The following is a 22895-nucleotide window of genomic DNA, read 5'->3' on the forward strand; positions in this document are numbered from 1 at the left end:
TCCCGCGCGGGCGCGCTCTGGATTGGCCGTGGCCCGGCAGAGGCAGCCAGTTCGGGCCCGGCTGCCCTCGCCCGGCCCCCACCTCTGCCCGGGCCCTTTGTACAGCAATTGCAACAAGTGGGAGCAGAGGGTGAGAGGAGCCGCTGCCACCAGGGAGGGAGGGCGCGCCGGCAGCCGGAAGGGAGTGGGGAGGGCACGAGCCGGGGAGAGCGGTGTTGGCCATAGAAACGTGGGAGGACTGGAGGCCGAGGCCTGGGGACCCGACTGCCATCAGGGTCTTCTGCCAGACCCTGTGCGCTGCGCCCTCAGAGGCCGATGAAGAGAAGCAGAAGGGAGAGGTGAGTAAGTCGCAGCTCCGGGCGCCAGCTCCCGGGCCCCAGCTCCCGGGCCCCCGTGGGGCGGCGGCTGCGCGCTCTGCCCTCAACCGGCCCCGCTCTCCCCAGCCCAGCCACGCAGCCCCGCAATAACTTGGCTGGGCGGGATCCCGCACCGGGCCAGCGAGGGCGGGCGCGGCGTCCGAGCCGCTGGCGGGAGGCTGCTGCTTCCCTGCCTGCATCAGTGCGGGCCCCGCGGACTTCTGGCCCCCGTCCCGGAGAGCTCGGGGCTCCACGTAAAGGAAATCTTCAGCCCGGGAGGGGCTTTCCCAGAAGGAGCAGCCCCACGCCTCCGAGAGTCAGTCGGAGAAAAGGACACACTCAGGCGCCCTGCGACAGGGATGCCCGTCCGACCTACAAGGAACGCCTCGTAAACCGGGGTGCATGGGAGACCAAGGAAATAACACGTTCTCGCTGTTTCCAAACTTTGGGATGGGCATCTCGACCCCTCGCTCTCTACCCACGTTTTCCCCCCAAATCCTGAAGAGGGAACCAGAACCAGCGCCCCGCCGCGGGGCGGGCCGGCCAGCGCACCTCCTGGGGGTGAGGCCTGTAGCTTCCCCATCCCGCGGCGACCAATCTCTTTCTGGACGCGCGCCCGCCACCGCTGGGCGACGGCGGAGGTGGGGAACACAGCAGCCTCTCGGCCGGCTCCGGCCTCCCGGGGCTTCTGGGTCTGGAGAGTTTGGGGAGCGGAGACACCCCAGAGGTTCCTCCGGGTTCGGACCCTATTTGCGAGGGCGGGAGTGGGGTGGGCCGACGGCGAAGTTCCAGAGGTGGGACCCTCTCCCTTCAGCAGTTCCTCCTGCTTTAATGATTCTGCCCCTCTTGTTGCAGGTCACACCGACAAATCTGAAGCGGGTTTGCCAGAGGAGTGTACCCGTCTCCCTGGCCTGGGCCACCGGGTCCACAGGGATCCCATTTCCGGCCCTACACCCCGCTCCACGATCCCATACGGGCGCTGCAGCTGTGTTCTGCAGGCTGCAGGGACGCGCTGAGACGAAACCCCGGACGAGGCAAGGAGCCCCTGCCTGCCCTGCTGAGACTTACGCGCTGACCCGGGTCATACACTTAACTTTTCCGGCTTCAGGTTTAGGACGCGTGCGCGCACGCTCCACTGCTGTGGGCGGGCATTGGGGCGGGGCGAGACCGGGGGCCCACTGTTAGGGGAGGGGCGCGCGCGAGCCCAGGGCCTACGGACGCGCGGGTGGCGCGGGCGGCGCTGGGGCTGGAGGGGCGGGACGCGCGCGTTCTCTCGCTGGCAGGGCGGCGGGCCGGGCCTGGGGCCTCCTGGGATGGCGCCTCCTCCGCCTTCGCCCCAGCTGCTTCTCTTGGCAGCCCTTGCGAGGCTCCTGGGTCCCAGCGAGGTAAGGTGACCCGCTCCTGGGAAGGCCTCGGCCCGGGAGCTCAAAGCGCTTTGCCAAAAGTTCGTCCTGGAAGGAGTGGCGCGCCGAGGGGGACGCGGAGTTCTTCCCCTGGCGGTCTGGGCCTGGGGAGGGAGAGGGCAGGGCCTCGTCGTGTCCAGTGCCCCAGCTCTGCGCTTTGGACTCACAGGTGATGGCTGGGCCGGCGGAGGAGGCGGGAGCCCATTGTCCCGAGGGCCTGTGGCCTCTGCCCCCGCAGGTAGGAGCCCTGGAGGGCCCAGGGAGAGAGGGGTGTGAAAGGCTAGCCCAGTCCCGCTCAGTTCTCTCCGCACCCTCCACAGTCACCATCTGGGGACCTCTGCCCGTTCCTCCGTCCTCAGTAGCCAATTCTCCATCCCAGCCTGGCGCTTGGGGCCTGCCGTCCCCTCCCCACCACACACACACACACACACACACACACACACACACACACACACACACACACGGAGTCCCCCAGCTGCCCTAAGCTCTGTTCTTTCCCCATGTATAGGTGTCACCAAGAGTGACCTACACACGAGTGAGCCCAGGACGGGTGAGTACAAGCAGGGGCCCACCCTTGGTGTCCACGCCTGGAGACAGGAGCTCCTAGCAGGCTTCCCCACCTTTTCTGCTGATCGACCCCATTCCTTACCACTTCCCTCAGGCAGAGGCAGGGCTCTAGTTCTCCACCCCACCTCCAAGCCCAGGACAGATCAGCCCCAGGACGGATGGCTCAAAGACAGTGAGCCATAGGCCTGTCATCTGCAGTACTGTGTCAGGATGCTGTTGGGTAGCTGGCTCTGTGGACAAGTGGCTGTGAGTGGAACTGTCTCTGAGAGTAGCTGGAAAAAGCCCAGGCTCCAGCTCCCTGAGGGGACAGCGGGAAGTCTCCTGACTTTGTGAGCCCTAGTTTTCTGTAGGAGAGGGTAGGAATTTTGTCTCTACCTGTGAGCAGCGAGGGAGGGTGTGTGCCAGCACCGGGGACAGTACAGAGCTGCAAAGTGGAAGGAGTGTGCCTCTGGTTCCCAGGCTCCACACTGCAGGCTCAGCTTCCGTGGCAGCCTCTCCATCTTCATTGCCAGCTCCTCTGATTTTTCCTTTGAAATACTTATTATTATTATTTTTTATTATTATTTGAAATGGAGTCTCACTCTGTCGCCCAGGCTGGAGTGCAGTGGCACTTACTGCAACCTCTGCCTCCAGGTTCAAGCAATTCTCATGCTACAGCCTCCCGAGCAGCTGGGATTACAGGCGTGTGACACCTACCTCAGCTAATTTTGTATTTTTAGTAGAGACAAGGTTTCACCATGTTGTCCAGGCTGGTCTTGAGCTCCTGCCCTCAAGTGATCTGCCTGCCTCAGCCTCCCAAAGTGCTGGGATTACAGGCGTGAGGCACCATGCCTGGACTGAAATACCTAACTTAAATTGGCCGGGCACAGTGCCTCATGCCTGTAATCCCAGCACTTTGGGAGCCTGAGGCAGGTGGATTACTTGAGGTCAGGAGTTCAAGACCAGCTTGGCCAACATGGTGAAACCCCATCTCTACTAAAAATAAAAAATTAGCCAGGCGTGGTGGCACACCCCTGTAATCCCAGCTACTCGGGAGGCTGCGGCAGGAGAATTGCTTGAGCTGGGGAGGCAGAGGTTGCAGTGAGCCGAGACCGTGCCACTGTACTCCAGCCTGGCTGACAGAGCGAGACTGTCTCAAAAAAAAAAAAAAAAAAAAAAATTCTCTGTAATAGCTCCAGGCCAAGAGTCATTGCCTCACTTTGCCACCTACCAGATTCCTTTCCTCAAACACCCTTTCATGAAGTCATTCCTCTGTTCACAAACTGTCAATGGCTCCTTATTTCCCACCTTATCGTGGCTGTACTCTCTGGCCTGGCTTTTCAGGCCTTACTTAAGTAAGCTTCGTCTGACCTCTCCACATCCTTGGTTCCTCTCCAGTTGTGTCAGGCTGTTTGCCACAGAAATGAGTTCCAGCCTCGCCCCCAGCACAGCCCCTTTGCTCCTGTTTATTCTCCTCCACACCTGGCCTATCCTGAATCAGAGAGTGCAGCTCCCTCCCCTCCTGTCATACTCTCCCATCCCTCTTCCCAGCCCCAGCAGGAGTCAGCTCCCCCTGAGACACTGCCTGATGGCATCAGCCTTTATTCCTCCCCTCCTCCTCTGAATTTATCTCTGATAATTTAGCAACTAATCACTAAGTTTTATTAGTTTGCTCTTTTATTTGCATTAGTTGTTTCCCTGAGTTTCTTTTTTTTTTTGAGACAGTATCTCGCTCTGTCGCCCAGGCTGGAGTGCAGTGGCGCAATCTCGGCTCACTGCAAGCTCCACCTCCCGGGTTCACGCCATTCTCCCGCCTCAGCCTCCTGAGTAGCTGGGACTACAGGCGTCCGCCACTACACCCGGCTAATTTTTTGTATTTTTAGTAGAGATGGGGTTTCACCGTGTTAGCCAGGATGGTCTCGATCTCCTGACCACGTGATCCGCCCGTCTGGGCCTCCCAAAGTGCTGGGATTACAGGCTTGAGCCACCGCGCCCGGCCTCCCAGAGTTTCTTATACATTCCTTGCAAGCAGAGTCCAGGAGTTCTTTGGCATCTCCTACAGCATCTAGCACAGCACTGAGCACCAAGTCAACTCAATCAAAGAGTAATGAATGATTGATGGAGTATTTCCATCCTGAGATTGTGCACCTGCTGCCTGCCTGCTCTGTATCTGGATGCTCTTGGGAGATTGTATAGATCGGATTGATGGTCTTCATTTGGGGGATGCTTATGGCTTGGATTGTGAACGTGTAGAGCCATTGTTACACCTGCAGGGAAATATAGCTCGAGTGTGGTCTGAGTCTGGCAGGATTATCCAGGCATGCTGTGAGCTTTGAAGGGTGGCACTTGATGGAAAGGAAGGGTGAAAGGAACACTCAGAGGCAAGAGCGGGTACCTGCCAATACCCAGGGCCCTTTGTCCTTTCCTGGACCCTGAAGGCAGAAGAGCCATCCAGCTTATGGGAGTACCTTTAAACTGGCCCCCTGGATGGGAGAACTTGAGATTCTCTGGGAGGGCTCTGGGCCTGCTTTGATGTCTGTGTGCCTTTCCTCCAGGCTGAGGATGTCACCTTCCTCTACCACCCCTGTGCCCACCCCTGGCTGAAGTTCCAGCTTGCCCTCTTGGCCTATGCTTGTATGGCTAACCCCTCCCTCGCCCCTGACTCCAGCCTCACGCAGGATCGGGTATGTAGCTGATGAAAGGTGCTTGCCTGGCCCTGGCAAAAGGCCCTGTGTGCAGGGAAAGAAAAATTCAAGGGTTTTCTCTTGCTTGTCCCCCACCTTCCTCATAGCTCTAACAGTTACCTCCTCTCATAGCCCCTGGTGCTGACTGCATGGGAGCTGGCGCTGGAGATGGCCTGGGTAGAGCCAACCTGGGCCGCCCACTGGCTGATGAGGAGGCGGAGGAGGAAGGAGAGGAAGAAGAAGGCATGGATCTACTGTGAAAGCCTTTCAGGGCTGGCGCCCACCGAGCCAACCCTGGGTAGAGGGAGGCTGTGCCGGAGAGGGTGTGTGCAGGTGAGAGGCGCTGGGCCCAGGCTTGTTGGTCCTTGGGTTCTCTGAGAGGGGCAGCAGGGTGATTGCTGTCTCCCCTCTCCTTAGGCCCTGGCTCTGGCCTTCGCTCTGCGGAGCTGGCGGCCCCCTGGCACAGAAGTGACATCTCAAGGGCCCAGGCAGCCCTCTCCCAATGGTGCCAAAAGACGGAGGCTGCGGGCTGCCCTTGGTCCCCAGCCCACTCGCTCAGCCCTGAGGTTTCCCTCTGCTTCCTCAGGGAGCTTGAAGGCCAGGCAGCCCATGGTGGGAATCCCTGGTAGGGAGAGTAATGCCCCATCTGTGCCCACTGTCTCCTTCCTGCCCGGGGCGCCTGGAGGCAATGCCAGCTCCAGGACAGAGGCTCAGGTGCTCAACGGGCAAGGCAGCCCTGGGGGCTGTGTCTGTTCAAGTCAGGCTTCCCCGGCCCCTCGCGCAGCAGCGCCTCCACGGGCAGCCCGCGGCCCCACCCCACGCACTGAAGAGGCCGCCTGGGCTGCCATGGCCCTAACCTTCCTGCTGGTGCTGCTCACCCTGGCCACGCTCTGCACACGGCTGCACAGAAACTTCCGACGCGGGGAGAGCATCTATTGGGGGCCCACAGCGGACAGCCAGGACACAGTGGCTGGTGAGGAGTTCCCACCCGAGGCCCCCACCCCACCTTGCGTGGCCCCGGCCCGCCGCCCCCCATGGCTTCCCTGCCCTCCCGCCCTTGACTGCTCGGCGCCTGGCCCACAGCTGTGCTGAAGCGGAGGCTGCTGCAGCCCTCGCGCCGGGTCAAGCGCTCCCGCCGGAGACCCCTCCTTCCGCCCACGCCGGACAGCGGCCCGGAAGGCGAGAGCTCGGAGTGATGGCCTAGGACCTGCCACTGTGGCATGCGGCTCTTCCCCGCACCTCTGCCACGTGGACCTATGCCACGTGGACCGCGCGCGGGGCGCCCCCTGGTGGCGGTGGCACGGCCCTGACGGAGCACCGCGGGGGTTTTCCTCTTTGTTGATTGCTGAGTGGGCGGCCAAGGGGAGAAAAGGAGCCGCTTCTGCCTCCCTTGCCAAAACTCCGTTTCTAATTAAATTATTTTTAGTAGACTCTGGAGTTGAGCTTTTGCATCTGCCGCACAGAGACACTCCCACCCGGACCCTAGTCCTAGGCCATGAAGGTGATATTTTTTGAGGCAGGCGTTTACCAGATTGGCCACCACCAGCCCGCCCCCGCTGGCCAACCTGTCCCTGGACATGGGGCTTTAGGAGTATCCTCGTGGGAGGGTGACATTATTGTCATACATGTTAGAATAGTTACATATTCCCAAAGTAACTCTTCCACTAGACAGATGTTCCCAGCACAGGGGCTTCCCTAGGGTGGGGGTCCTGGGGCACTTGCAGTCACCCTTTCACGTCTGCCACCTCCCTCCAGCCCCCATTCTCAGCATAAGAAACAGCTCATGGTCACTTCTTTATTTTTGATACAAATGTACATGACACGTCTTGACAGTCAGCCCACCCACCACCACACAGGTAGGGCCTGGCCCCCCAGGGAAGAAGCGGGATGGGGAGAGAGCTGGTGGGTCCCACCGTCTGCCTCTCCAGCCTTCCCAGGCTGCCAGCCAGGTTCCCAGACCTCCAGAGGGTGGGACCACAGCAGGTGCAGGTAGTGATGGTGGGTGCTGGCCTTGTAGAGGTTACAGGGAGGGGACTCAGCTCCACAGCCACCAGCTGAATCGGACACCCCGGGGAGCCAGCCCCAGGCTCAGGTGCTCTGTCCTCCACCCTAGCCAGCACATATTCCCCCTCCACACAGGAGCGGGAGGAGATGGAGGGAAGTGGTTTTTGATTTAAGTTCATAGAGAAGGGGCGAGAGTGGGGAGGGATCAGGGAGGCAGCGGGCAGGACCAAAACTGGTTACACGGGCAGTCCCTGGCTCCAGGTGGGGAAGGGAAGCTGAACCCCACTCTGGTCCCACTGCTCTGGTCCCCTCACCCCTCAAAACTCCAGATGGACCAGGCCTCCGGAACGGCACTGCCGCCCGCACACTCAACACGCAGGCACGCGGGGACACTCAGTTACCACGAAGTTAAAATTAAGGGGTGGGGAAGAAGAAAGGGAAAAAGAAAAAACAAGACTTTCCAGTGTTTGCTGCTGGGGACCCCCAGCACACAGGTTGGGGCCTGTGCCCTAGGCAGGGGCCGTTTGGCATTAAAGGGAGAGCAGCAAGGGGCTGGTAGCTACAGGGCAGGGACATCCATGGAGACTATGTACAAAGGAGGGGATGCCCCTGCTCAGCCCCCAATAGGGCTGAACTGGCTCATGGGGGTGGGTCGCATGTACGGAGAGCTGCCCCACATGGAGTGTCCCCACCCGCCCCTTTGCTGAGGGTGCCCTCGAAGGCGAGGGGCTGGGAGTGATGCCTTGCAGGCCCCTGCTCACTAGGAGTGGGGAGATGCTATATACAGAGGGGAGGTGCATGGAATGTGGGGGACAGAAGCTCCTGCCACCCCACCTCCCCATCCTTAGGGGCTTGACGGGTGGGCACCAGGGCGCCTGGCTACCAGGGACAGTGGCAGCACTAAGGGCACTTGTGCCAGTGGCTCTGTTGGGGTGGGGATTAATGTCTGGAGTGGCCCAGCTCCTGTGGCCAGTGAGGTCCTAGGGTGCAGGTGAGGGTGTGGGGAGAGAGGTCACTGCTTCTTCTCTCGGGTGGTGATGGTGACCAGCTGCTTGGCAGCCTTGGCGATGTCGTAGGCGCACTGGATCACCTGCTGAGTCAGCAGCTGGAAGTCCACTGGGGCGCCAGGCTCTGGCGGCACTGTCTTCCGGCACTCACTCTGCAGCCGGTAGGCGCTGGCGTTCAGCAGCCGCAGTGAGCTCCGCACTGGCTCCAGGGCTGGCCTCTGGAGGGGGCAGAAGTGAGGCTGGACCTTGGACTTTAAGCCGCCAGCTGCCACCAGGGCCCAGTATCTCTGTGTCTCCACCCGGGTAGCAATCAGATGGGATTCTCCACGCCTGCCCCAGCCCGAGGCCCTCCCACTCCTGGTCCTCTCTTTGGCCCCTGTACCTTTGGGAAGAGGGAGGCCATCTCGGTCACAGCCAAATGGATCTTCTCTGAGCAGGGCACGAAGCTGCGGGGAGAAGGGAGGGTATAAATCAGGGGGCTCTCAAGGGAGGTTCCCAGGGACAGCAGAACCTAGGGCCCCTCATGCCCTCTGCAACACCCTAGAAACCAACAGGAACTGCATCCCCCCCGCCCCCTCCACTCAGTACCTGTCATGCTTGAACTCCTGGGCTGCCCGCAACAGTTCCTGAATGTTCTTGGTGACCTGCTCTGTCTTCAAGATGACATCCTCTGTGCTGGGAAGCCCAGGATCGAGGTCTCCATCCAGGCTTTCCAACTCTGGGTGGAAGTCTTCCTCTTTGCCCAGCTCTAGAAACCTCTTCCCTTCCAGCCTGAGGCCCAGGTCCGGAAAAGAGAGACAAAGATATATATAGAGAAACACGTTCCAGCCTCGGAACCGCCTGCCTCGGTCCTCACAGACACACTGGGGACCCTCTCAACCTCCCCGCCTCGGTACATGAGCAGGCTGAAGACCCAGGGAGCCTCACCCCAGCAGTGGGTCCCCACTTTGTGTGTTCTCATAATCACTGTCGGCTCCGCTGCCATGGCGGGAAAGCTTGCTCTGGAGGGCGGAGGGAAGGGGCTGTGAGCGCTGTGCTCCTGGACCCACACAACCCCCAGCCCACATGGCCCCCAGCCAGGCTGTGGGCACTGGGTATGGAAACATTACCGTGTGGCGGCTTCCTTCCTGGGAGCAGGACAGCAGCGGGGAGGAGGGAGTGAAGGGCACAGCTGAGGCAGACACCCCCTTCCGGATCTGAAACCCAGGGCAGTGCTGGATGGAGTCAGTGTGCCCCACTGCCCCCTGCTCACCAGCAGTGCGGCAGGGACCGGGTCAGCCTAATCATCTTAGGCCCCGCATTCAGCACAGAGCCCAGAACCCCCTGGGGCTCAGAACCTACTGCCTAAGATGGACACGCCTTCCCCAGGCTTACCCGGTAAAGGCCAGCAGGGACGTGCACTGAATAGATGGCGTCGTCCTCTAGCTCCTGGGGATGTTAGCACAGTGAGCGTCATGGTGGACCCTGCAGCAGCCCCAACCATCTCCCCACACCTTGAGACCCACAGGTGACTCACAGTGCTGTGGAAAGGCTGCAGCCGTGTAGTAAGCTCGTCCCCAGGGGGGCCCCCGAAGGGCTTCAGGGCGGAGCCGGGTTCATACATGGAGAAGGCCTGGCGGTCCCTGCGGTGTGTGCTCCCGCCTGGTGCCATGGGTGTGTGTTCTGCCCGTTCACTGGGGAGTGGAGGTGTGGGCACTGGCCCTGGAGGCTGCCGGAGCTGCAGGTTCTCCGCCTGCAGCTTGTGGATCTGTGAGTGCAAAGTGCTGTCAACCCCCCTGGAGTCCTGGGGCTCCCCCTCCCACAGAGGCTGCAGCCTCACCTCTCGCTGCAGCCTCCGGAGCTCGTCGCTTAGGCTACTGTTGACCTTCATGAGCTGCTGCACCTTTGCCTCCGATGTAGCCAGGGCCTTCTTCAGCTCCAGGTACTCCTGCAGCGTCACAGCCCCATCAGACAAGTCCGAGGAGTCCATGCTCTGCAGAAAGAGACCTAAGCCAGTCAGCACCTGGGGGCAGGGAGGCCAACACCCACAGGGGACAGTTATTGAGGCTAGGAGCAGCCCGCCTGTCCCTCAGGCCCCTGGGCTACAAGAGGAAAGAACTGGGTCTCGGTGAAGGCCTGGGTCAGGGCACACGGGAGTGGGAGGGAGGGTGGGACTCGGACCCGGGCGCGGTTGCTCCGAGTGGCGCCGGTGCTACGCAAGGGTTCCTGGTCTGTGTCCTCGTCAGAGGCCACGCTGTCATAGTCGTGCTGGTCGTCGAGGTCACTCTGGCTCCGCAGAGACAGCTCAAGGTTGTCTGAGGACACAGGGGCGTCACTCAGGCCTCACTCCACCACACAACCCGTCTCTCAGGCCACCACTGGCAGAGAGAGCCATGTAGGAAAGACCCCTGGAGCCCCGCCCGCTGCCTGCACCACCCCCCACAACCCTCCCACCTGTGGGGCTGCTCAGGCTCTTGCCCTGCTGTCTCCGCTTGGCCTCACTGAGAATGTCGATGATCAAGGTGGCAAACTCTCGGGCATTAAAGCGGGCCAGCTTTTGTCGCCCCTGCAAGGCAGAAAGGGCCAGGCTGGCTTCAGGGGACCCCTTATAACTGACGCAGAGGGGTGGGGACCAAGCAGCAGGGCTTGGCTCTGCCATCTAATTTAACCCCAGCTAAAGCGTCCCAGCCTTGCTTCACCTGGCCAGTCAGCAGCTGAGGCCACGCGGGGCAGGGTATGATACAGTAGGGTGCCTGAGCAGAGGCCGGAACACCCGCCGGAGCTGCTCACCAAGTGCTCAAAAGAACGGCCTCCTGCCTCTTCCCAAATCCCAGTGCCAGCTGGGCCCTGAGGGAGGCCCTGGCAAATGCTGGAGAGCTGGCTCAGGCCCCAGCCCACTGCCGGATGAGGAGGGACCGCCCGGATGAAGGAGACCACCCCAGGCCCCCAACCCAGCCCCCTTACCTGATTCCTCGTGGCTGAGTATTCCGGGTTAACAGGCAGGAAGGGCACGACACTGCGCTCTGTCACCAGAGTGCTGTGGTTTTGGGTAGCCAGCCACACTGGAGGGGAGGGACAGGAGCAGATCAGCCACGGTGGCCAGGCCCCCACGGTGGGGGTGGGGAAGCACTGAGCCCAGCCTTCCTAGCTGCCCCCACGCCCATTGAGCACTGGTGTTCAGAACAGGGGTGCTCTTCAGGCACGCAGAGCTAGGCTGGGTCAGGGCAAGGCTGGGCACAGCCGGCTGGGGATAGACAAATGGAACAAGGCGGGTCCCACCCATCCAGACCCAGAGTTTGGGCTGGAATCCGGCTGTGGCCAGGAAGGAGTGATGCAGGAGGGCGGAGCAGTACCAGGGAGACAGCCAAAGTGGGAGGCTGCCAGAGTGAGAGGAGCCCCAGTCTGAAGCTGGGGGAGGAGCAGGCTAGCCGCCTCCCCCTCAGCACTCTGCCCAGCCTGGGATGCTGCCCAGGCAGGTTCACAGCCAGCAGGGGCTCATCTGCAGGCCTCTGAGCAGCCCCAACCCGAGGCACCCCTTCTTAGCCCAGTAAAGGACCAGAGACCCATGCCTGGGCCGCTCGGGTCCTCCGTGCCAGACACTCCTGTTCCCCGACTCACCTGCATCATTTTCTCTTCGATCCACCTCATCATACACGTCCATGGCGAGTTCCTCAAAAAGCCGATTGCTGAGCTGGAAGAAAAGAGGGGCCCAGATTTTGTCAGATGCATTGGCTCCCAGTGCCAAGGCCAGCTCCACAGCATGTTGTGAGCCTTGGGGAACCGGTGGCCTTCCTCGTGCTGCCCAGCCCCTACAGTCTCAGAACGGGTAAGTGGGAAGGGATCATGTTCCAAACTCCAAGGTGGGAGAGAAGGGACCAGTCCGTCCCCTTGTGGGGAGATCAGACTGCTGAGGCGAGTGAGGGGACAGGTCAAAGACTTGGAAAAGTTCACTGAGTCAGAGGCAGGGGAAGCAAGGGCAGAGGGTGGGGAACCAGAGAGGGGCCAGCTCCAAGTGTCAGGGCACTGTTGGAGCAGACTTACTGCCTGCAGCTTCTTCTTAGCAGCTTTGGCCAATTCGGATAGGTCCAGGCTGAGGGCGGAGGGAGACGAGAATTGGGAGGAGAGGAGAGACCTGAGAGGTGGCCAGGCCCATGCCAGCAACCTCCCCAACATGCAGGGATCCCAGGGAGATGGCACCCCAGATGCTGCACACCAAATGCCTCCCCACCCTACCCCACCTTCAGGCCTGCTGCCCCGGCAGGCACCATATACCTCTGAGACATGCACTTTTGCCGAGATCTAAGTCCAGAGAAAGGCAGCAGAGGGAAGAACAGGACAGAGGCAGCAGTTACCCAGGAGCAGGGCACGTCAGGCCCAGACCCATCTCCGTGCACACCCGGCCCAGAAGGGACAAAGCTCAACTCGTCTCACCGCGTCCCCCACCCCTCCTCCTCTGGCTTGCTCTTCCTCTCAGTGACCTGTTCATCCAGCACCAGTGTCAGCCACCTGGCAGTCACCTGAAGTCTCCTTCACCCTCCAGTCCTAGTGAAGCTCCCCATGTTCCTCAATCACTTGCTGCCTGGGCTTTGCAACAGTTTCTTAATCTCCCTCCTTCTAGTCGTGTCCCTACAATCCTGTTCTACCCAGCAGCCAGGGTGATTTTTTGGATACACCTGGCTGCACTATCCCTTGCCTTAAAGCACTGCAGTAATAACAGGTGCATACGGCACACTCCAACCATACTTCATCAGAATACCCTAGGGCCGGATGCAGTGGCTCACACCTGTAATCCTAGCACTTTGGGAGGCCAACCTGGGAAGTTCACTTGAGGCCAGGAGGTGGAGACCAGCCTGGGCAACACAGATACAAAGCAATTTAAAAATTAGCTGAGCATAGTGGCATGTGCCTGTAGTCCCAGCTACTCAAGAGGCTATGGTAGGAGGATCGTTAAAGGCTGCAGTAAGCTATGATCGAGCCACTGCACTCCAACCTGGGCAACAGAGCAAGACCCCAACTCTTAAAAAAAAAAACAAAAGCTAAACATTTTGCGTACATTATCTAATCCTCTCCTCCCTGAAAAACAGATACTGTCATCTCCATTTCCAGGAGAGGTAACCAAGGCTCAGAGAGGTCAAGCAGCCTGCAAGTCACACAGCCAGTAAGCAGCAGAACTGACTTCACACTTCTATGCCTGGAACTCTCTGCTCTTGGGATGGTCACTGCTCCTGCTGATGCTCTCGGGGCTGCTCATTCTCCTGCTTGTCTCTATTCCAGTCTTGCTCGTAGGGTTCCCTGCCTCCCATGCTGTGCTCCAGCCCCAGGGGCTGCCTCCATTCCCATGCAGCACTTCTACCTTCCATGCCTCTGCCTCTCTTGCTGCGCTCCCCCAAGGGGACTAGAATCACCTGCCTAGGCTGCCTCCCCAGCTAGACTGTGAGCTCCTCAAGGGTAGGGATTGTGTCTCAGGTGCCTCTGTGCTCCCAGTGCCAAGAGCAGTAGCTGGCTCCGGGAAGGTGCTCAGCTAATGTGCTGTTGAATGGAGCCCATATGTGGGTATATTTACCATACACACACATGCATGTAAACACGCACACACACACTCACAGCCCAGGTAGAATCAGACCACTGAAGTAGGAGCCTTGGGGTCTCGAGGAGGTCTGGGTTTAGGATCTGAGTTGCCCAGGCTTGGCTATGTCCATCTGCCCACACAGGCCCTTGGGGAGGAGAGCACCTCCTCTCTCCAGATCCAGGCCAGAAGGCACAGCCTGGCGGCCAGAAGGCACAGCCTGGCATGAGGACGTGGCCATCAGAGGTGGCCACCAGGTGGCACTAGCATCCATCTTATGTGCTGGGTGAGTGGCAGAGGGTGTCCCACACTGCCTGGGCACTTGGGGCCTCTCAGACGGAGGCAGAAACACCTCATTCAACCAGCCTCAGGGCACCTGCCTAATTTCTGAGCATGCTCGAGGCCTAGCGTGCAGTCTCAAAGTTAGTCACATCCCTGAAGCCCACCCATCTTTTCAGTGAGGAGCAGAGGCTTCTCTAAAGACAGTGGGGTCAGTGCCACTGAGACAGAACCCAGTGGCCCACCCTCCCAGCCGAAGGTAGCTTTTTTTTTTTTTGAGACGGAGTTTTGCTCTTGTTGCCCAGGCTGGAGTGCAATGGCGTGATCTCAGCTCACCGCAACCTCCGCCTCCTGGGTTCGAGGGATTCTCCTGCCTCAGCCTCCCGAGTAGCTGGGATTACAGGCATGCGCCACCACACCTGGCTAATTTTATCTTTTTAGTAGAGACAGGGTTTCTCCATGTTGGCCAGGTTGGTCTAGAACTCCCGACCTCAGGTGATCCGCCCGCCTCGGCCTCCCAAAGTGCTGGGATTACAGGCGTGAGCCACCGCGCCCGGCCCACAGGTAGCTTCTTACACCCAAGCCCTCCATGTACTTGACAGTCACAGGGCTCAGGCTATGCTGGCCACATACGGAGCTAACATTTTTTTACCTGCCTTGGGGCCCAGCATTAGGGACTGAGGACTAAGCTGTGCCTCTAGTCTCTGGGGGGTGGGGAGCAGGGTCCTAGGCCCCTGAAGCCTGGGCTGGGAGCTCTGGGGGTCAGCTGCCCACATGGCATCCAACAGCCTCTGGAAAGGGGCATCAGGTGGGCACTCACCTGTCAGCCATCTGTGGGATGATGTAATGCCCATTCTTGTGATCTGAACAAAAATAAAAATGCCAAGTCACTCACTAGAGCTGGGTGGCATCAGCAGCTGGGAGCCCACCTCACTGCTATGAGCAGGGCTGGCACCCAGAAGTGTCAGGGGAAAGGGGGGAGGGCAGGCCACCCCCAAGAGTGCTGGGAGCTCAGGGGAGGATGCAGGATGCCCACCCCCACTCCCTAGCCCCAACGATGCTGTGGCCCAGAGCCTGCAGCAATTTCACAGGAGCCAGTTGCCTAGCAACACTGCTCCCCAGTCGCTCTGTCACCATGGCACCTGCTGCTGGGTGTGTCCAGGTCCCACCTGCCCAGCCCAGCGAAGCCCGCTCCAAGCTCTGCTCACCCGGCTTGCGTCCACAGAGGTAGAAGGCCAGCCGGTCAGTGAGCTCATATTGGCATTCAACCAGCCTTTCCGCCAGCTCATGGTGCCCCGCCTGCCTGTGGGGAGGGGGTATGGCTCAGCCCTGCAGCAGCAGCCCTCACCCACACCCCCACCCACCCACGCTGCACCCTTCAGCTGACCCTCACCTGGCATAGTCAATGGGTGTGCGGCCATTAACATCAGGGGAGCCAGGGTCAGCCCCATACACTACAAGCAGCTCGGCCTGCAGTATCTGCCCTGCCTTGGCAGCCACGTGCAGAGGTGTTGTGCCCTTCTCTGGGTGGAAGAAGTTGGCCTGGGCACCCAGGGATAGCAGGCGCAGACATGTCTCCAGGTTGCCTGTCCGCACGCTTGAGTGCAGTTGCTACGAGGAGCAGAGCGTGCAATGAATACACATTGCGTGAGGCGCACCTCTCCACCTGCAAGCTGCACCCTGGCTGCCCCTGGGACGCCTAGCAGCTCCAAGGAGGCCTGCCCAAACCAGGCTATGTCAGGAGGACAGAGGCTCCCCACTAGGGGTTAATGCCAATCAATAAACGCTGCTGTCAGTCACCATCTACCACGTGTGCTGTGTGCCCTGCTTAAGATAATGTCTTCATGAAGTAGATGCTGTTATTTCTTTCCCATTTTACAGATGATGAAACTGAGGCTGTGAGAGGCTAAGCAACTACCCCCAGGTTTTCCCAGCTTCTGAGTGGCAGTTGTGGGCTTCTAGCCTTCTGTGTCCACTTGGTTGCTGAGGAGCCTCAGCCGCACATGGCTTGACCTAGCAATCTGCTCTTTCCATCCTGCCTACTGTTACCACCTGACCTTGCGGCCTTTGGGGCCCAGGCCTCAGTGGGGACAAAGGAGAGGCCTTCAGAGAGTCAAGGGTGGGAAGAAGAGGGGGCCACCCATCTGTTGTAGGGCCCCTCAAACCTTGCTGAGGTCTTTGGCGGTGACCCCATCATCGTCCCGGCAGGGAAGCTTGTGCACAAACGCCAGCATCTGGTACTTGGCCCTGATGAACTCTGACTTGATGGGGCTGCATGGGGCACACAGGAGGAATGGGGGGCATGGTGGGAGAGGGTGGTCACTTTGCCACCTCCCAGGGCCCTGTCCCAGACTGTGCAGTCTCTGCCCACCACCCCTCCAGCCCCACTCACTGGACTTTGTCTTGGGGGTTGGCTTTACGCCGGCCGCTCTGCACTTGTGCGGGGTCCAGCAGGGAGTGCTCCCAGATGGAGTTGGCCCCGTTGCTGGCAAGCGTGTGCACCATCTGCGGGGAAGAGATGCCAAATGAGAGAGTGCCCACTGCGTGCTGGGCACTGGGGGAAACACCTCCTGAGCGCCTGCTGTGGCTGGCGTAGCTGGAAACAGTACCAAGGGGGCCTACGGTGTGCCCACACCACCACACCTCCATCTAGTCCAGCTGCCCAAAGACACAGATCCCATGTAGCACTTCAGGTCGCATGATGAGTGTGCCAAGGCTCAGAGAGGTGAAGCGACTTGCTCAATGCTACACGACCACGTTGATAAGCGGCAGAGTGGGGGTGTGAGCTACTCTTCTGCATGAAGTGAGTAGATGGGAGGAAAGGGTCAGGATTAGGCTCTGCCCCAGCTGCCCCTTGGAAGCTGCAGATTCCAGACGGGGGTGTGTGTGGGTGAGGGGTAAATGCCCTCATGTTCAGCATGCTCTGCCTGTGGGGAAGGAAGAACCACCTGACCGAGCCCTGTACCTGCAGCAGCGTGGGAGGCCAGGCGCTGTGGCGAAGGTGCTTGACAATGGAGATGTGGCGTCCCAGGCTCCGGTGCACGCTGCAGCACTCGTCGCACACCAGCACACCCCTGCTGATGGATGCCCAGCCAGGATCTGCCAGAGTGAGGGCAAGGGTCAGCCGGAGTCAGACGATAGGCCAGACCTTCTGAGCACTGACCGCTCTGGCCCGTGCCAAGCTTAGTACTCTCCACACATTCACTCACTCAGTCCCCAACAGCCTAGGAGATGGGACCATCACTACAGTCAGGTTACCAGTGAGGGATCTCCGCAAGAGCTCACAGCTGAGGGCTGACAGAGCCATGCCGTTTCCTACATCCTTACCCCTCTGGGACATGCAGTCCCCAGAGTCCATTCAGCAAGCACAGGTTCCTGCCCTGCAGCCACTGCTACCAGTCTCTCAGCCTTTTCCCAGGAAACAAGGCGTCTGCCCTAGCCCATCCCGAAGGGAGGCAGGGATCCCCAAGGGGATGCAACCCAGATGCTGCTGCGTGCCAGATGCTGTTGAAACATGCCTGACAGATCACACCCATCCACAGGTCCTGCCTCTGGCCTCCTGCCAGCAGGTGAGGTCCTTTCATGCTGGAGCCTCCTGCCACCATCACTGAGGGTGTGAGCTGGAGCCCTCTTAAGGAACACGGACAGAGCAAAGGAGCTGGGCTTGACTGGGCACCCACTGGGTACCAGCTGGGTACATTATGTATGATGCTGCTTGCAACTGTCAGGCAAGGTAGGACATGCTACCTCTGCGATGAAGAAACAGTGGCTCGGAGGTTAAAGGGCTTGTTCAAGGTCACAAGGCTAATGAGTAGAATTGACAGGATGTGGCACTTTGATGCCTGAGACCATGCCATGTCCACACTTGCTGCTATCCTTCTGCCTCTATAGCCTGCTCTCCACTCTTTAGGGAAAAGTGAACTTTGGAAAGAAGAAGTGGGGCCAGGACTGGGTGGAAATTTCGGGGTCCTTCTCACGGGCAGAGGAGATGCCACCCATCCTAGGCCCCTTGGGAGATGGGGAGGAGACAGCTGCATACGACTCAGGCTGCAGAAAGGTCACGGGGGAGAAAGCAGGCATTGTGTGCCGCCTGAGAGTGGGGGCAGGGCGCCTCTCTCCCAGGACACTTTGCTCTGCCCAGCGGCCCCCGCCCTGTCTCAGGAAACCCTGTCCTGGGGTGGGGGTGGAGGACTGGCTCTCTGCCTTGCCCTGTACCGCTCAGGGTGTTCAGAAATGCCCCCACCAGGGGAGGGACAGCCTTAGGGGGATAAGAATCTCCCCCAACTAGAAGGCAATTCTCAGGCCCTTCCCCTCTAAGGACTTCCACCAAAGTTCCCAGGAAAATTGAGGAGACTCTGAGTCAGGGGTCCAGCCTAGGCTCTGCCCACAGCAAGTGGCCCCCGCTGAGGCATGGAAACAGGAAGTAAAGGAGGGAGGTCTGTCTTTGGGTTTAGGCTTTTTAAGGGAACCCCTCCCAATCAGGGCAACAGAGGGATGCCCAAGGTGACTGCCAACACCTTCCTAGGGGGCTGACTCCAGGGCTCAGGAGGAAGGGATGAGCCTTCTTCACCAAGAGGGGGAGTCCTAGCATGCACCTCTGTGCTGGCTTTACCCAAATAGTGAGGCACCCCAGGCGTGGAGAGCTCCCTCTCCCCACTCCAAACACCACTGGGTCAGGGGGCTGCCAGCCAGTCACCTCCGGCAGCCCAGGCAGGAAGCCGGAAATGATGCAGCCCAAATTCCTCTTGGTGGGGTTTCCTGTAAGTGGGGAGCCGCCCAGGGCAGGATCATAAATGGACTGACCCGAGGTCTACGGTCCTACCGGAGAAGCCAGGCGGGGAAGGTTGACTAGATATCCACAGCCAGGCGCTCCAGAGCCCCAAGCCATGGGCAGACCAGATGTGGTGAGTGACCCTGGATATGGCAGCAACCAAGACCAGGGTGCAGGAACGTGGTCCAAGGGTTTGCCTCGCACTTTCCCCCAGCCTGGGGGAGGGGTTCTGCCTCTCCTCCAGGTGACCTGAGAGGAATGGTAGGCAAAGGACACTGTCCTGGTCTGGGCAGCTGACACTGGTGTCATCTCATTTCTGGATGACACAGATGCGATGCCCACCCTAACCATTCTCTCTCCTCTCTCTGTGCAAGTGCCCTTGGGTCTACCCAGATTGTAGTTTAAGGTGAAGGGATCCTTGCCTCAAGAGGCTCCTTGGACCAAACCTGGGACGGAAAGGACAGGAACTATAAGGGAACTTGTCAGCCCTCCCCCTGGGCTTCTGGCTCCACCAGCAGGGTACGGGTCTGTATGTCTGGCGAGGTAGCAGGTGTGATCCTGGGATCACGTTAACCAGTGCCAACCCCAGGGAGGCCTCTACTATGGTGAATTCCTGCCACCACCTGAAGCCATCAGTGGCCTCCAGGGCCAGTAGGTTTGCACATACAGGCCAGCTTCAGGCCTCCCTCCCCTGAGCTAAGGGCCAGATCCCCACTAGACTAAGGGAAAAGCCCACATCATGACGGCAAGCAAGAGTAGTCCTTGGGGTAGTCAGAATGGTGGTTACCTCTGACTGCACAGACTGAGAGGGGGCACTTGAAAGCTCCCTAAGGTGATGGAAATGTTCTATAACAAGCTTGTCCAACCTGCAGGCCATATGCGGCCCAAGGCAGCTTTGAATGTGACCCAACACAAATTCATAAATTTTCTCAAAACATTATGAGACTTTTGTGCAATTTTATTTTATTTTTATTTTTTGCTTGTTTTAGCTCATCAGCTATCATTAGTGTTAGCGCATTTTAGGTGTGGCCCAAGAAAATTCTTCTTCCAGTTTGGCCCAGGGAAGCAAAAAGATTGGATACCCCTATTCTATAACATGATCGGAGTAGTAGTTACACAGGTATACACACATGTAAAAGCCCATCAGTGTGAACACTCAGGTGCGGGCACAGACACATACAAGTTCTACCTCAATAAGGCAGGAAGAGGAGCCCAACATTTGTACCACTCTGCAATCTACACTATGAAGAGACAAATCAGCCTGCAGCTTGTCCTGTAACATGTCCCCAGCCTTGCTCACCAGAGATGCCTAAAGGACAGGCATCTTGAGGCCTTCACTCTCACCCCCAGGGCTGCCAAAGTGGAAAAGGCTGAGATAGAAGCCCATGGGGTGAGGAGAGGCCCTTGACTGAGACCATGTGGCAAGGTGGGCCAAGGCAAAGGAAAGGGGAAAATGCACATTCTCCAGGGCTCCCTGCCCCCTTCCTCTCTTGGACTCCCCAGGCAGGCAGGAATGCACACGGTGCCTGACAAGGTGGCACAAGCTGCCAGAGCAGCCACACCATGTCCAGTTGCCTACCAACACACTCGCACTTGTCCCGTGTGCCCAGGCCCGGGAGCAGAGGGAGGATGGGGCTCTCTGGGAGCAGGCTGCATCTCACCTCTGACCTCCATGACTCCCCAAATTAACCAAGCACAAAAAGTCCCTGGCCCCACTCCTGTGGCTGGGACTGCAGGGCTCCTATCACAATAAAAGAAGGCTGTGACCCTGGGGTGGAGCGATACACCATGGGGCTGGCACTGGATCTGGACTCCAGACTGCTGGGTACCCTCATGCCTCTCTGCCTGAGATGCCACAGGACCCAGACCAAACACGTCGCTGCATGCCAGGGCCAGCATCCTAGGGTCCAGGTGTGGGATAGTCCCAAGCAGCCAGCCAGGGTCCCGACAAGAAGCCAGACACTCAGGGAGCGCCTGCCATGTGCTGGACACTTCGCTGGTGCTAGGTGGGCTGATGTGTAAGACTGTCCATATCCTCCCCACCCTACCATCCTCACCTTCTCACCACCTTCCTGACCTCTATTGTGTATCAGGGGAAAAGAGTCATCTGGGGCACAAATTCCTCTGACGGATGAGGACCTGGGAGTAGGAGCTGGGCAATCCAACACATCTGATGCCCACCATTCCTCCCTGAGCCCACTGGGCATCCAGAGGCTTTGGATGACATTCAATGCAACAGAGAAAGGACAACTGCCTTGCTGCCTTGCTGGTGCTGCCCTTCACCCCTCCACCCCAGAATCAGATCACAGCCCCCCCAGAAACCATTTCTACTCCAATTTCTTTGCCTCCTAATTAAGGAAACTGAGGCCCCCACAGTGAGGAAAGTCTTTTTGGGGTTACAGAGTAAGCTGGGAACAAAGGCAACACTATGCCCCAGGCTTCCCCGATAGGGTGCCTGCTAAGCCTCTCCTCCACATGCATGCCATGCTCACCCCATGGAGGTGCGGAACAGTGGGCAGACATTTATAAGGCAAGGTGTGTCCTCAGCCCTGCCATCCCCAGACCTGCCTGCAGCTGGGGGAAGGGAGTCATAGTTTCTTAGGGGTATGGACCCTCAACCCCAGGGCCCTCTAAACCAAAAGCCCCAAGGAGGAGAGTATCTTGTGCCCAAGCCCTGCTGGGTCACAGTTCCCAAACAGTCTAGCTTGGCACCACCCCCAGAACCACCAGAGCATCTGTGAGGCTCAACCTGTGGGGTCCTGGGCTTGCTCAAGGGGTGGCTGAAAGTTATGGACCCACAAACCAGCACCCCATAATCTCACTCTTAATAATGCCCACAGCCCCGCTAGAGTTCACAGACCTCCGAAGCCTGCCCAGGGGCCTACTAGGGAGATAGCTCCTTTTCTAAAGAAAGAATGGATGGGGGCTAGAGCTTCCCTCCCAGGCCAGCTGCAGAGCCCAGTCACTGGCTGTCCTCCCCCATCAGAAGGGAGCAGACTCTTGGATCATTACCCCTGACTTCCTCAGCAGGCCTGGGGGGTTTCACTCCAGCCCAGTCCTGACTCTGTTAGGAAAAAGAAGAGAACCACCATGTAAATACAGCCAGGAGGCAGGCTAGGAAGCCAGCAGGATGCGGGGAATCTAGGCAGTGCCTCCCACCCATTTCTCGCCAGACTGGGCTAGGGGACAGGGAGGGGCCGGGGCCCAGGATAGCTTGATGCCAAGCTCACTTTCCCAAGCGGGCCTTACGGTGAATAGGAACAGCAGGGTCCAGCCGAGCTGTTCCCAGTCACCACCAGCAGGCCTGGTGATGCCTCCCGATAAGACACCCGGGTCTGAACTGGCCCTGAACGCCAGGCCCCGCAAAAAAGCGCTAGCCTTAGGAACCCGCGGCAGGGAGTCCTGGGAGTAGCCACTGCTCATCTGCTCCTGAGGAGACGGTATCCAGGCCCCGCTGGCGCATCTGCCCGGCCCTCTGCTCCTTGCCCTCCACCACCCCGGCAGGCGTGCCGACCACGCGAGCAGCAGGTGCAAGACGCGGGGGTGGCACTGAGATGACACAAAACCACACTCGCCCCCACCTCCCAAGCCCTGCCGGCCTCCGCCACTGCCCTCCTGCCACCCCAGGCTGGCGCTTCCGTCGGATAGAGATGGAGGTGGAGGGGCAGCCAGCTGCCCGCCTCCCTCAGACCGAGGGGCGGGAGGCAGCGCCGGGAACGTCCTTCTTCGCTCGTCCACGGCCTCCAGGGAGCATGGGCCCCCCAGGACAGCCCTCCCGCCAAGGACGCGGCTCCGCAGTGGCCGGGGCGGGGGCCGAGCCCGGAGGCCGCAGCCCCCCGCCCCGCCCAGCCCAGCCCAGCCCAGCCCTCCGGCCCCGCACGGCGCTCTCGCCAGGCCCCGGCGCCCGCCCGGCGGCGGCCTGGCTGTGCGGTCCCGCCCCCGGCCCCGCCGCGCTTACCCGGGGCGCTGCAGTCCGCACACACCTCCGCTCGCGGCCCCTTTCGGGACATCCTCAGCGGCGACGCGGCCGCAGCCCTCTGGGCCAGCGTGGGGGGCGCGGGCGGCGGGCCCGGGCGGCGGCGGCGGCCCCTGCTGCCCGGCCCGGCTCCGGCGAGGCCCCGGCGAGGCTCCGCGCGCCCGGCCAACCGTCCGCCCCGGGGCTGGCCCGGAACCCGCCGTGCCCGCCTGCCCGCTCGCCCTCGGGCGCCCTCCGCCCCACGCCGCCCCGCCGCCGCTCGCGACTCCTCTCTCCGCCCCCTGCGCGGCTCCGGGCCGCTCCTGCAGGAAGCGGCGCAGGCCC

At 60.0% G+C, this 22895-nt stretch overlaps 2 protein-coding genes across 12 annotated transcripts; one reads left to right on the forward strand and one right to left on the reverse strand.

Moving 5' to 3' along the window:
- Positions 1-99: 99 nt before the first annotated feature.
- TP53I13 (tumor protein p53 inducible protein 13) lies at positions 100-6419 on the forward strand. 8 transcript variants are annotated; one of them, XM_015438106.3, is made up of 8 exons: positions 100-997; positions 1212-1390; positions 1929-1997; positions 2268-2309; positions 4861-4989; positions 5122-5322; positions 5407-5962; positions 6073-6419. In XM_015438106.3, the coding sequence occupies exons 3-8, from the start codon at positions 1932-1934 to the stop codon at positions 6183-6185; spliced, it is 1107 nt and encodes a 368-aa protein (XP_015293592.2). In that variant the 5' UTR covers positions 100-997; positions 1212-1390; positions 1929-1931; the 3' UTR covers positions 6186-6419. The 8 variants fall into 8 exon arrangements, with proteins under 8 accessions (XP_015293592.2, XP_015293591.2, XP_065388408.1 ...); XM_015438105.3 differs by having other exon boundaries at positions 100-917; XM_065532336.1 differs by having other exon boundaries at positions 100-338.
- A 351-nt stretch (positions 6420-6770) lies between these two features.
- Positions 6771-22854, reverse strand: GIT1 (GIT ArfGAP 1). Of its 4 annotated transcripts, none has more exons than XM_045376199.3 (21): positions 22554-22854; positions 16790-16923; positions 16217-16329; positions 15990-16095; positions 15218-15435; positions 15033-15127; positions 14645-14687; positions 12252-12278; positions 12021-12069; positions 11598-11670; positions 10944-11041; positions 10434-10545; positions 10161-10294; positions 9820-9972; positions 9517-9747; positions 9375-9428; positions 9110-9196; positions 8928-9001; positions 8589-8771; positions 8383-8446; positions 6771-8218 (listed from the first exon to the last, which is right to left on the reverse strand). In XM_045376199.3, exons 1-21 carry the CDS (start codon positions 22603-22605, stop codon positions 8006-8008), a joined length of 2313 nt encoding a protein of 770 aa, XP_045232134.2. In that variant the 5' UTR covers positions 22606-22854; the 3' UTR covers positions 6771-8005. The 4 variants fall into 4 exon arrangements, with proteins under 4 accessions (XP_045232134.2, XP_045232133.2, XP_045232136.2 ...); XM_045376198.3 differs by having other exon boundaries at positions 6771-8239; XM_045376201.3 differs by lacking the exon at positions 12252-12278.
- Between the last annotated feature and the right edge of the window lie 41 nt (positions 22855-22895).

This window comes from Macaca fascicularis, chromosome 16 (genome assembly GCF_037993035.2).
Source record: "Macaca fascicularis isolate 582-1 chromosome 16, T2T-MFA8v1.1".
Lineage (NCBI taxonomy): Eukaryota > Metazoa > Chordata > Mammalia > Primates > Cercopithecidae > Macaca > Macaca fascicularis.

Bases quoted from the DNA above. Each gene is read 5' to 3' on its own strand.
- TP53I13 (XM_005583306.3), top strand. From the start codon at position 1,670: ATGGCGCCTCCTCCGCCTTCGCCCCAGCTGCTTCTCTTGGCAGCCCTT. The intron at 1,742-1,928 runs GTAAGGTGACCC...TTGGACTCACAG, and splicing joins GGCTCCTGGGTCCCAGCGAG to GTGATGGCTGGGCCGGCGGA. The intron at 5,963-6,072 runs GTGAGGAGTTCC...CCTGGCCCACAG, and splicing joins CAGCCAGGACACAGTGGCTG to CTGTGCTGAAGCGGAGGCTG.
- GIT1 (XM_045376198.3), bottom strand. From the start codon at position 22,605: ATGTCCCGAAAGGGGCCGCGAGCGGAGGTGTGTGCGGACTGCAGCGCC. The intron at 11,042-11,597 runs GTGAGTCGGGGA...CCTCCCCTCCAG, and splicing joins TCGAAGAGAAAATGATGCAG to TGTGGCTGGCTACCCAAAAC. The intron at 9,429-9,516 runs GTGAGTCACCTG...TAACATCCCCAG, and splicing joins TGCAGCCTTTCCACAGCACT to GAGCTAGAGGACGACGCCAT.